Source organism: Cynocephalus volans, chromosome 5 (genome assembly GCF_027409185.1).
Source record: "Cynocephalus volans isolate mCynVol1 chromosome 5, mCynVol1.pri, whole genome shotgun sequence".
NCBI classification, from domain to species: domain Eukaryota; kingdom Metazoa; phylum Chordata; class Mammalia; order Dermoptera; family Cynocephalidae; genus Cynocephalus; species Cynocephalus volans.
The window spans coordinates 142,084,214-142,098,465 of record NC_084464.1 but is presented as its reverse complement, the minus strand read 5'-3'; the positions used below and the strand labels follow the sequence as shown (position 1 = coordinate 142,098,465).

At 35.0% G+C, this 14,252-nt stretch overlaps 1 protein-coding gene across 3 annotated transcripts in view; it reads right to left on the bottom strand.

Annotated features, from left to right (window-relative positions):
• Positions 1–14,252, bottom strand: part of ADGRG6 (adhesion G protein-coupled receptor G6) — a 130,598-nt gene that overhangs the window by 62,961 nt on the left and 53,385 nt on the right. For all 3 annotated transcript variants that reach the window (XM_063096557.1, XM_063096558.1, XM_063096560.1), the window contains exons 2-3: positions 9,207–9,548; positions 6,440–7,063 (exon numbers count right to left, since the gene is read on the bottom strand). In XM_063096557.1, the coding sequence (XP_062952627.1) occupies positions 6,440–7,063; positions 9,207–9,548 (966 nt within the window). The remainder of the gene's footprint in view (positions 1–6,439; positions 7,064–9,206; positions 9,549–14,252) is intronic.

Below are 14,252 nucleotides of genomic sequence, written 5' to 3'. Positions count from 1 at the left end.
TCTCCCTATTTGTGTGTGTGTGTGTGTGTGTGTATGTATGTGAATATACACACACACACTCACACACACTTTTTTTTTTCGTGGCTGGCCTGTACAGATATTGAACCGTGGACCTTGGTGTTACCAGCACCAGCTCTAACCAACTAAGCTAACGAGCCAGCCAGCCCTACTTCTCAGTATTTTAGTATTCCTTCTGAGACACTTGACATTGCTTTATAAATACTCAATAAACACTATGTTATGATGATCCACTATAGCAATAGAAATTAAATTTGAAGATTGTTTTAGTGAAAAGGGTATAAATACAAGTGACAAATTTAATTAGAAGAAAATTAAATTGATAAATGAAATATGACATTACAAACACACCAAATTACATAAACAAATACATGAAATGTAAAAAATGTACACAAACTTTTTATTTCTACCTAATTCCATTTTCAGCATGTCTACATTAAAAAAGTCAATATCACAATCAATTTTTTTAAGCTGACCGACTTACAAACCAGGGGATTGTTAAGGAAAAAGACACAATCCTCTCTCCTGGATAGTGACATACCATCATTACTGTGTTGTTTTTACAATGTAATCTGTGTGTGTTCACCGACTTTTGAAGCTACCACAAGGTGTTTAAAGGTGTTTATTTAATATTAGTGGCAAAATTTAGATCCGAATTTTCTTGAAAAAATGTAATGACTAAAAAATGGGCAATTGATGAAAAACTAAAAAGCTGTTTATATTTCTTTTCTATCTTTTTTCTTCCAAAACCATGCTACTGAAAGGAGTTACCATATATTTACACAAGTTGTGGTAAAAAAGACTGGTGTGTAGCCAACAACTCATCTCACACTCTACTTAATGATAATCCAAATAATAATAGAGTAAACCCTCACAGTATATTTCAATAAAGAAAAAAAATCCTTTCAATTTTCTCTTTGAAGTTGTTACCAAGATGAATTTTATAGCTTTTCATAAATAAATATATTTAAAATAAAATTATTTCTGGAAGTTGTCTATGCCCATAAAGAGTTTGGGCATTCTCAAAGAATAAAGTACTTTGTAAAGATAAAGTGATTTTATCTTAATTTTACTATTTAAAAAAGGATTTAGTAGTCTAGAAATGCTGAAGTCAATAATTTCTTAGGGGTGGAAGGAAGGAGTCAATACAGTTTACAGCTGTGAAGGACAGAACTGTAACAGTTGAAAATGAAAGGGTGGAAATCTAAGAGTTGATGAAGTCTTAGCAACTAAATGTAAAATGCTGGAGATGAAAACGAAAGTCAGCACAATTCCAGAAATTTCTAGAAAAGAATAACAACAAAGTTGAGTACTTATTAATTGTGTCTTATCTCTATATCCATAGTGGTTAATAGATGGAAATGCTTAATAAATGATTGTTAAATAAGTGTAATTTGTTTGAACTTAATCTATTCATTGAGTTATACTGTACCACTCCTCAGGAAAGAGCTGTAATCAGTAAAATAAATAAAACTGGTAGAGAAGGCACTGTCTGTTCTTTGTGAAAATTGATGGACATTAGCCAGTATCTAGACTTGAATCATAACACAGGCAAATACTTGCACCTATAATTAAAGAGTCCACTAAGGAAATTATCTCTCTATGGAGGTCATAAAACTGAACATGCTTAATAAAATTGTTCTAAGAAAAGATGCTATAAAATGAAAAATAAAGCATTTCTTTCTTAAAAGGACAATATTAACCATGTTAAAAAAAAAACTGCTGAAAATTTCTAGATTAAAGCATGTCACCCAAATATGCTTTAAAACATATTGAAAAAAAAAAAAAAAGAAAGTCCAATTCTGAAATTGTTAAAATTTTCATTAATAATATAGTGATTTTTGTTAAGGCTAGGATATTTGTTATATGAAACAAATGGCAGGACAATTTTAATGTTAAATGTAGTCAGTTCTGCTCTAATATCTTCCTTTCATATTAAAATTTATTTAGCAATATACCTTTGGAAAATCTATTTATTTTCCATCATAAGTTGGTCCCAGAATATCTAATAGACACTGTCAATCCAATGGAATGCTAGGAAGGAAATCCTCGTTTCCCATTGGTTACTGTACTGATGATTAGTTTGTTGGAAATTACAAAACCCATAAACAGCAAGCCACAATGTTTTCCAGAAAAAAAAGAAAGGTTAAAATGTTAATAGAGCACACTTTTTTTTTCCCCTTATTGAAGTTTTGCTTAGCTAACAAGCCTAGATATAATCTCTGTTACAGGTATTTCCTGTCAGTTAATAAGTGACTCGGGTTCTTCAACTCCCAAAGCTGATGATTAAGCAGTGGGAAATCCCTTCTTCCATCACCACTCCTGAAACACAGTCCAGGACATCTGAGCATAAGAAGTGGGAGTGTTTGGCATCATCTTGGAATGTCAAGAAGGCTGCTGTAAAAGTTGAAGAAACTCAAATATATTGACTCTGTAAACGTGTGTTACTCCTTTGATGAAATTATCTTGAAAACTTACAGATGACTAAGGCACATAAGTATGTATGTGACACATTCCAGTAATCTTAAGGCTTGGGAAAGGAACCTCAAAGATAGTGCTTAAGAAAATATGAGGACTGCATGATCTCACCTATATGTGGAATCTAAAAAAATCAAATTCATAGAAGTAAGGAGTAGAATCATGTTAACCAGAAGTTGGGAGTGAAGGGGTTGGCTGAGGAAACATTGGTCAAAGGATACGAAATTTCAGTTAGAAAGAATAAGTTCACAAAATCTATTGTACACACGGTGACTACAGTTAATAACAATGCATTGCATACTTGAAAATTGCTGAGAGTGTAGATTTTAAATGTTCTCACCATAAATAAATGATAGGTATATGAGGTAATAGAAATGTTAATAAGCTCCAATTAACCATTCCATACTGTATACCTATATCATAACATCCTGTTGTACACCATAAATACATACAATTTTAATTCGTCATTTTTTAAATTTAAAATCAAGTAAATTAATAAACTTTTTAAAAAAGAAAATATGAGGTCTCCCAAATACAAACACTGGACACGGAGACAGGAAATGTGCATTTTAGCGCACCAGCTGCCTCAGCCACTTATTTTTTCTGAGCTTCAGTTTTCTGCCCTATATAAACTGAAGGAAGTGGCCTAAATGGAGATTTTCAAACTTAAATGCCTGCCAGGGCCAGAAGGCACCTAAAGATGAAAATGATTACATTGTATAATGCTGAATATACTAATTGTCCTGATTCAAGCATCACATATTGCACACAGGTATTGATATTCAACTTTGTACCCCACAGATATGTACAAACAACTATGTCACAATTAGAAAAAAAAAGATGAAAAGGGAGCTGGGCTGGGGTGGGAAGAATATAGGTAGTGCAATGGCTGAGGTAAACTGGAAAGCCCCTTCAAAAGGAGCAGCCATCACTTAGCTCTGGTTGTGTTGGCCATGTAGAAATAATAGCCTAGTGTTAGTTTTTAGTGTTAGTTTTTTGTTCGCCAGAAGAATCCAAAAATTTATTCTTATGTGACATCTAATTTTTTAATGTTGGAAAGTCATTGAAAAGTGTTGTGTGGAACAAATATAAATAAACAAGAACAAATAAATGCTATCATTACTACCCATATCTAAGGACTAAATTAGCCTGTGGGTGATTGGTGTGTTTCCTCTGACCCAGGAGATTTAGTAGGTCCTTTCTAGTGTTGTCTAAAGTGTCTACTTCAGCAAACTGGACCCTTATGATTTTTTGGACTAATTTTAGGGTTTGGCAAATTTCCTATTAAAGGACTAGACAGTAAATATTTTAGGATGGTGGGCCATGCTGTATCTATCACAATGAGTCAGCTCAGTTATTGTAGCACAGAGGTAGCCATAGACAATACATAAACTAAGGGGCATGGCTGCATTCCCAGGAAACTTCATTTATAAAAACAAGTGCCCTGTCATAGGTCCTCTTTGATTGCCAATCCCTGGTCTAGAGGATTTCTTAGGTAAGTTTAGGAATCCCTATAATACTATATCCCTCATATTTTATTATATCAAGGTATCCAAGAAGCACCGCAAGAAAGAAACCTTATTAAGTTTGTCTAAAACAAATACTAGGTTAACACCCCATAAAGCTAGTGGTTTTGCACAGAATGTACTGCTAGCCAGAAGAGATGGCTTGTGGACGTTCCCTGCCAGGCAATAATTAGTCTGCCTATTCTAGTACTAAATAGTACTAATAGTGTCCTCTGCTTATGCCAGTGGACAGTCTAATTTATATTGGTTAGGAGAGCACAGCTCTAAAACCAAACTTTCTGGATTCAAATCCTGGCTTGGCCACTTACTAATGAAGTGACACTGGATAAGTTGTTTAACCTCTTTACGCCTCAAATTTCTCTTCTGTAAAATGGGATCAATAATAGAACCCATATCATGGGATCTATGATGTAGGAAATGAACCAATATGTATAAAGTGCTTAAAATGTATTTAATAAATAACATATACATTCAATTTAAATATAATTTAAGTATTAGCAATTATTAATATACCTAACCCATTTTTTGTTGTTGTGATTGACCCCAACATATTGCCCCATAAAAAGGCAAATATTAGAATGGTCTATATTGTGTCTTTTAAAAAATGACAAAGAATATGGTGAAAAGAGGCCCCCTAGACTAAAGGCAATCACCCGGAATGCAGGGAGTTGTATTAGTCCATTTTTGTTTTGCTATGACAGAATACCTGAAACTGGGTAATTTACAAAGAAAAGACTTTTTTGGCTCATGATTCTGGGACAGATGCATCTGACGCAGTCCTCAGGCTGCTTTTACTCATGGCAGAAAGTGGCAAGCAGCCGGTGGGTACAAGCAGATCACATGGTGAGAGGAAGCAAGAGAGAGACAGAGAGGGAGGTGCCAGGGTCCTCTAAACAACCAAGAACTAATAGAGAGAGAACTCACTCACTAACCCTGTCCCCCACCGAGAGCATTAATCCATTCAAGAGAGATCCGCCCCCATGACTCAAACAGCTCCCAACACTGCCACAATGGGGATCAGATTTCCACATGAGTTTTTGGGGGACAACACATCTAAACTCTATCAGAAGTGCACTATTCCCTCTCCTCAACCCTCGCCATCTCACACCAAACACACACACTTGACCTTCTAATTTCTTCACTGAGTGAAAGACTTCTCAGGAGTCCCTGAAGGTCCTTTCTAGCTAATCAGACTGAGAGGGGATCTTGGGGAACACCATTAGCTATCATAAAGTTCCATGGTCTCCTTCTGTAACAGGGTCATGGTTTACCCTCTTTCCAACAACCCACAAGAAAATCTCTCTCACATAACACCACTTAATTGCCTTCCTACCATGTGGGAGTGCTATGGACCACACGAAGGGGTAGGTGACAGGAGTTCCCCAGGTCGAAAGGCAGGCAGAGGTGTGGGAAACTGGGGAGGAGGCCTCAGGTCTTCACAATCAGTCCTACTTTGCTTAAAGTATGGGAAGTGAATTCCTGATAAAATTCCCTCCAAAGTCACATACCAATTACTTTTACTAGGCCTCTACTCTCCTCCTTTATTGAGTTTTCTCTGTGGCTAAAAAGTATATATTATCAACACCTCAGATTTAGTCATATGACATCTAAAATTGAAAATGAAACTTCCAGTTTTTACATCTGAATCAGTCCTTTAATAAAATAGGAACTTCCAGAATTAACTTGCGTACATAGAGAATGTTTGATGGAGGTCTATTCTAATATAATTTTTGTTACATAGAATTACTTCCCCAAATATCTGACATTTAGTTACTTTCAATAACATCACATTTAAAATCTCTTAAAGAGCATCCAGAGAGAGAAGAGTATTTGAAACTAAAAATGCTCATTTTTAAACAAATGGAAAAAAAATTCAAAGAAAAAATGAATAATTTTTCATTATCAATATTTTCAATAAAATTGGACTGTTTTGATATTTATGCTGGCTATAATTCTGTTCTTGTAGGTGGTGATTGTGTACTTAAGTGATGTAATTGAAATTTTATTCCAGGATGATAAAGATCAGCTTATTACTGTCTCACTCTTTTGATTAAAAACAATAACTTATTTATTAATTTCTTTTGTTTCAAACCTCGGGTTAACACTTCTGTTTGAGACTCAGTCATTACAACTGTTATGTTCGTGATAAACTGTGATACTTTGTGACACAGGGAACACTTAAGAATGGCAAGACCAAAAGCTCTGATTGAATAAACATGGTTTATAAACAAATGTGTGCTGTAAATGGCTGAGCAGATAACATTTCAAAAATTAAAATAGCTCTTTAATGACAAGTATATATGTGTGTGTGTATATACATGTGTGTACACATATGTGTTGTGCATAATTTCTTGTTCACAAACATATTCATAGAACAATGATAAAAAGAGTGAATAGTGAATACACCACAGACTTACCACAGCTTAGGTTGCTTTCAGCTTTCAGAGCCAGGGTCGGGATACTCCAGAAGTCATTTTGCCAGTCGACCACATTCCCTTTCACATTACAGCTGAGGTTGGAGAGGATTTTGGAATTCATGGTAAAATTCCAAAGGCGAAAGTTATAAATGTCCCCTTTTAGAGAGGCAATTTCATTTTGATTGGAGCCCAACAACAACTTCCCATTACCAGGAATAACTTTACTAATGGTAGAATCACATGGAACTGTTTCATAGTTTCTTTTGAAATTTACACCAACAGAGCCCAAAGAATTATTCCAAATGATGCAGAGCTGCTCAAAGCTCTCTGTGAAAATGTCTTCTTTTTCCTTGACAGGTAACACCCTGTTCAGCAAGCATTTTGAACCAGAAATAGATAGGAAGTAGCCACTCTTGTCCTTTCCAAAACTTAGCAATTGTGTGAAGGATGCATCTGAGTAGGAGAAAGCTATCCAGTCATGGTCTTCATGGCCAACCTTGGTTGCTTCAAAGCAGAGTGTGAAAGCACTGAGCTCTGGAATGGAGACACTTTTTGCAACAGACACTTGGTAAGCATCTAGCGTCTGGGGTAGAATGACCTTTTGATTCCTTAAGGACACAGCAACTAGGATAAAACATGACAACAGAGATAAAACATATTGACTCCAGAACATGGACTAAGGAAATGCAAAACGTGATATACTCAAGCCTCCACCACCCTCTGTTAATGAACTCTTTACCCACCCTTGGTCCCATCACTGCCCCTTTCTCTGTCCATCCTCTATCACCACCCCATTTCCAATCCTCTTTTACCAATGAAAATAACAATCATGACTGGAAACTCTAATCATACGTGAGACTTTCGGAAGCAGCCAGCAAAGTTGATAAGTATTTTTTAATCCCTGAACTAAAAAATTAAAGATTAAAAAAACTAAAAACAAAAAAACCCACAACTGCCTAATTAAGGAAAAAACTGGTTTCAGGAAGGCTGTTCATACATTAAGGGTTTCAAAATATGCTATTTTCCAAATAATTTCTAATCATAACTAATAGTTTTGTGTTTTATTAACAAGTACCTTTCACTCTTTCCAAACTTTCCTATACTACTCTCTCCTCTTCAGTCATTCCATATCCTCCTCTCTTTCCCCCATCATCAGGCTATTTTATGAACAAATATAAAAAGAATTCTATTGAGGAGAGGGAGTCTAGTAAAAAGACAAATAAAAATGGAATTTTATGGTATAGTTCCTTTACATTTAGGCATATGAGCTAGTTGTTGAGAGACAGTAAGGGAAAGTGGTTAAAAGGGCAGACTATGAAGCTGCATATCCCAGCTCTTCCATGTAGTAGCCATGTGATCTCGGGTATGTCACATCACCTCTCCCTACCATAGTCTCTGTCTGTAAAGTAAGAAAATTGGCACCTATTGCATAGACGGTGGATGAGAATTAAATAAGTTAATCTATAAAGCATACAGCAGCACCTGCTCAACAGCAATAAATAGCAAGTGATTACTATTATTATATACATAATAAATTCAAAATAAAAATGCATTAGCCTAATACTTCTGTGATATATGTGAAATTATTAGATAATACAGTGGATTTAGCCCTATGCTAATTTAATAGACATTGTGGAACTAATTTGAAAGAAAATTCTCTCTCCTCAAAAATGCTGTTTAATACCAGTTTAAATATCAATAGTAGTTTGGATATATTTCAATGTACAAGAATAGCTCTATAATTAAAATAATTTTAGGATATATATTTTAGTCAAAATTATAAGAATTTAAGAAAATCATAGATTTTAGTATACTTTAAAAATATATAACACTTTATAGGTCTATTTATGCAAAGGGTCATTTATGCATTATGAACCCAATATTCTATACACATTGTTAAAATAAAAAGCCTAGAAGAAAATATGGCTGAACGGTGGGTGTACAGGTTAATTCTAACTTGTTTCTTTTTTATTTCTAAATGTCCTTATTTAAAAATTTTTTAAACATTCTTTTGAAAAAATAAAGCATGTGTTTTAATGCGTATGTATGTACCTAATGTCAATCACAAACAGTAAATAACTCCTCAACCAAAAATCCATAATAATGAAGGTCAGCTATTTTCATAGTTGTACCTTTCTTAAAGTTTTATTTTTTGTATATGTGATACCTAATTAGGAAGCTCAGGAGAAAAGACTGGTTTTCGAGAGAATAAGATTTAAATGTTATGATGTGCAAGAATCTGGGAAACACATTTAATAAAAATATGTTTTATTTCTTTGATTAGCCAATTTCAGGGGGCTTTCCTCAGGCTATGTTGTTTATTAGCTTAAGTTATTAATAGCTTTTAAAATTTACATGCTAATTTTCTTTATTTGTCCTCTAGCATAATTATTTAAAAGGGCAACATCTTAAAAGCCCAAAATAAAATAATTTCTGAATAGGGATGTTTTAAATTTTCAGTGGAAACATGTTAGAATTACAGATTTTAACTATTAACAGTAGAATATCTACAGTGTCTTCCAAGCAGCCTTTCAATGTTCTACATATAAACAATATAAACGAATTCTGCTCCACTGTAACCAGATTTTGGATCTGGAAATTATATTTTGCTAATGAGAATGTTAATAACAGATTCTTGCCCATAAATCCTAATCCTAAATCATTCACGTTGACATAAAAGAGCATAAGTCTGTCTTCTGGTTCTTGTGTTTATTGTAGAACATGTTAAATGAAAGCAGAAGGTTGGCACTGCCTTTGGTTTACATACCTCTGATGTAGCTGGCATTGAAACCTTTCTTCTGGATGCTAAAGTCACTTGAAAAGGACACATGCATCTCATTCGCACTTGAGTTAAATGATAGGCCTTTGGCAGTTGCTCCACAAAATTTAGTCTGGCTTTCTCCATTATCAAGGGATAATGAGTCATAAATGCAATTGGGAGCCTCTTCAATGTCGAAGTCATTAAATGTTATCTGAATGATGTAGCCGGTGGGGGCTCGGAGGGTCCACATGCAAGACTGGCTGTTAGGGTAGTCGTTAGGGTAGCACGGAGAAGTAAAGGTCCCAGAAGGGTTGGACAGGACAAGCCTGCAGTTGGCACATCCCCACACTGTTGGCCAGACAAAAGAGAGACAGAGAGAAGGGCTGGAATCAAATGCGTACAATAAACCAAGAATACCACACACTAGGGATGATCAAATAGTAAACATTTTAAAATACGAAAATACAGTTATAAAAATTAAAAGGAAAACAAAACCATCTCAAGGAGAAAATGAAATACCAACAGAGCAACAAAAAGTAAAAGAAAAATACAAAATTTGAGAGCAATGATTCTTACACTTAGGGGGTCTTATACTCTGAGCATCCGATGAAAGTTATGGGAACTGTCTCCAGGAAAATGCATAAGGGCCACTACTTGTTGCACACAATTTTAAGGAGTACATGAGGCCTCAGAAGCCAACAATGGATTTCACAAATGTTCACTGACCTGTGTTAAGAATCGCTACCCTAGTTGAGTAAGTGAACTGGGGTGGAGGGAGTTACAGAACCATAAAGGTAGAGTTCAATATTACAAACCACAGACATAAAGGAAAAGAAACTCTCACAAATAAATGTTTAAATAAAAAGCTATCAACACACAAATAATAAACAGATTATCCTCTGGTAGAGTACATTTTTTTCTAAAATTCAGTAAATAGCATCATCTTGAATGTGTGGAATATTTACAGTTTTGAAAGTACTTATCCCATTTGTTTACTATGATTGATAATTATATACTTGTGTGATCGTCTCATTCATTCAGTAAACACTTACTGAGTGCCTGTAATGAGCCAAGCACTATTCTAAATAGTATATACCAATGAGAAGGAACACAAACTCTGTGTATAAGAGATTCTTACACTTCAGTCTCAGACCCAAAGATAACCAATAATATAATGACAGGTGGTGATAAAAGGTACAAGGAAAAGTTAAGTGAGGCATAGAGACAGGGACATGAACGGGTGGAAACACTAGGTGGTTCTCCAAAGAGGTGAAACTTGAGCAAAGACCCGATTGAGGGAGCAGGCCATGAGCACACTAGGAACAGCACTGCAGGCCAAGGGAACAGCACAAATAAAAACCCATTGTAAATGAATGCTGGTCTCTGTCATTGAACTGTAAGTTCCATGAGGCCTAAGGCCATGTCTCCTTTCTTCATCACTACATTCCCAGTATACAGGGTAGGTGCACAATAAATAGTAACTGAACAAATGTATTTTTACAGAAGAACCTTCTGAAGTAGACAGGAGAAATGCTATTATCCCATGTTCTCTAAAGAGAACAGTTAGGATCTTCTAAATTATTATTCATCTAGGGTGTGGCCACTAGCAGGTACTAGAAACCAAAATCTACTATCTTCCTTTCTAGAGATGCTTTTGCAATTAATAGGTGTGTTGCTTTTAAATATTTTTATAACTGAAAGAAGTACATTCGTTCATCCAATATTCTGAATAAGTAAACTGCCATAAAACTAACACGTGAACTTTCAAACCGTAAAATACTTTAACCATGTTACTGGAAATCACTCTGAATGTATTGTGTTTCTCTCTCTTTTACTCATTGAATAGAATGAACCAGCAATAACTTTTCTTGAAAATGATAGTTTTTACAAATATTACTTATTCTTCTATGACACAGGGATACATTCAAGGACTTATTAGATGTGTTACGCTGCTTAAGTTAGGCTTTTCTTTTCCCTGTGGCCCCCTTGGTTATGCAACGCTTTGCCTTGCCAGCTTTGCTCCCTGCTGTTCTTTCTCACTTGCCCTTCCTCTGCTCTTCCTTGAGTCTCTGACATCTTGCACAAGTTGAAAGACAAACAAGGAAAACAAATTCTGATCGTCAAGTCTCTGCCAAATGCCTTCACTTGTCCATCCCTGGAGTACCATGTTCTTCTCCTTTGCAGCACTATTCAGAGCAGTTCCATGGGAGACGATTTTCTCATTGTCTGCTTCCTCCCACTACTCTGTAAACTCAACAAGCAGAGAGCGATGTACCTGTCATATTCACCACCCTACTTTACAGCACCCCACGGCATCCCCGGCACATGGGAGATTCTCAACAAAATTTGTGAAATTTATGACAGATAAGTGACTTGCTTAAATGAATGGAAACATGCCTAAATTAAAGAATGACAGGATGTAGCAAATGAAACCAAGTCAAACAACTTCTAAGTCTCAAAGAGAGATAAAGAGTGCGTGGTTCTGGAACATCTCTTTGCATGGGGCTTTGGGGCTTGCTCTTCTAACTATATCACTCATAGCACAGGAGTGAAATGAGAGGCCTCTCTGACAAGTTCAGCTCCTTGTTACTATACATTGGTCTCAGGAGAGAGAAGTAATCCTAGTCAATTAACAACTTATCCAATAACAGGTACTGGAAATTTAACATGAAAAAAAAAAAAGAAAGAAAGAAAATAAGAAACAATTTCTGTGTCATCCCAATGGTCAGGCAGCATCATTTTTCCAAGATGAGGTACCATACTCAATATCCAAGACCCTAATAGTATTCATAACTTCCTTTATCCTGATATTTTATTTTTGCCAAATTCTTCCCTAAGAGCTGAAGAGTATAAGAATATTAAATTGGACTGATAACACTGACTGTGTAATCCTGAACAAATTAATTTCACTGTGCCTCAGTTTCTCCACCTTGACACTGATGGTAATAACAGCACCCACTTCCCAGTATTACTGGGAGTGTTATAAGGGTTAATATTGGAAAGTTCTAGGAGTTGTACCTGGCATATAGTTAGCACTATGTAAGTATTGGCTATTATTTGTCATTACTGCAATACAAAATTTGTGTGACAACAATTTACAAGAGGTAAAATAACACCCCACCTTAGCAGAATCTCTTCTTCTCTAAGGCACTCATTCTGATAGAAAAGAGACAGAAAAGACAGCCATATATGCATTTTTTTTAAAAACTGATACATTCTTCTATATGATTCTCATGTTCAGTGGCTACACAGCATTTAGAGATAGTGCTATTAAACAGTAATTATCTTAATTGGATGAAACGTCAATTAAACTAGGACAGTATCATCATGCTCACTATATTTATAGATGATTTCACAGTAAAAGGCTTTCACGTACATTATCTCATTTAACATCATAATAGCCCTGGGAATTACCAACACCTCCATCTTAGGTGAAATAAATGAGGCTAATATAGATTATATAACTTGCCCAAATTTACACATCTTATTGACATCTAATGTAATGTAAACCTAGTGTCTTTCTAGGGGGAAATAAAGTTACCACGATTAAACAAAAGACACAGAACAAAGTGGTGAGCTCAAGTACTGCTTTAAAAGACAACATTTTATAATGGGCAATTTCTTAAATATAGTGTCATCACCCGAAAATTAATATATTTTAAGAAACTAATTTGAAAATACTTTAGTAAAGAATGTTAAAGAATATGGAATACAGTGCTTTGTATTTGCCCATTTGGAATAATCAAGTATCACTGCTAACTGATTCGTACACTATGAGCTAGTCCATTAAATAATTAATTTGTTCTCTCTTAGATGTAGGGTTACTTAAAAAGATGGACACTGAAGTAGCCACTGAATGAGGCCTTGGTAAAACCAGGATTAACATATCTTCAAAAAGCTAACCAATGCAAAGCATCTGGCTCAAGATGTTCTGAAAGACAGATATAGTAAAATAGTCTCACCTATAATATAAAAGGTAGAGTTTCCAGGTAATCCAAACAAAAAAGCCAAATCCCACCCTCATTTCTTACCTATACTTACAAATGGTTAGCAGTAATTTACTCGTGTGTATTTTCACAAAAGTTTATTCTGCAATGACACTCAAATGTGCAATGGAAAACCTTCCAGTCATGTCAAAACCTGATTCAACTGATAAACAACATTTAGATATAGATTTAATAACCATTATTTATTATTATTACTTTTTTATTAAAGAGATTCAAATTCTTACTCCACCATTGCTGCAAGTATTTCTCTGTAAAACCCAAATACCACGGTTCTTAAAATCTCTCTAAAACAGACATTTCCCAAGCGATAAATTGAAATAGAGAGCAATTTTAGCAGTTTTCAACATAGATCTGCAGAGGGTATTGAAGGACTGTTTTTTTCCCATACTATGTTAAATGGAGAACAAAATGAATGCATTTAAATTAATCTTGTTCTTTATTTGAATGCGTATAAAACTGCAGTTAATGAATTTGTTGGAAAACCTGGCCAGTAAAAATTATCTCCAGAAAATTCAGCTTAAGTTGTCTATTCACAGTTTGCATCTATTCAAAGTCATTGTTTGAATTATCCATGGGAATATATTAAGTTTTAATGAATGAAAAGCTCATTTGTTGGTTAAAACAGTTTAAAATATTTAGAATCCTTGGTGGTTTTTAAAGATTAAACCTAAGGGCCAGCAGCAACTGAGAATACTAGAATCAGTTCTAATACCCAAATCATTAAAGAGCCAAGATAGATACATAACATTTTTCCAGAGCAGGTCAACTGCTGCCAGATGTAACATCACTGAAATGTAAAATATAAATAACATTTTAGATGCTAGCATGCATTAAATGACTGATAATACACAGAACTGGACAAGTTCATCATAATATTTGAATTTAAGTGATTTCAGACCACTATGCAGATTTTTCAGGATGGCAAGGAATCTGAAGGCAATCTGGCTATGACATCTGCGATTCCCTTAATGTGACAGACTTGGCAAGTGTCCCCACCCATCCTCACTGCTCCTCAAGCTCTGCATTCAAAGATAGCATTTCCATG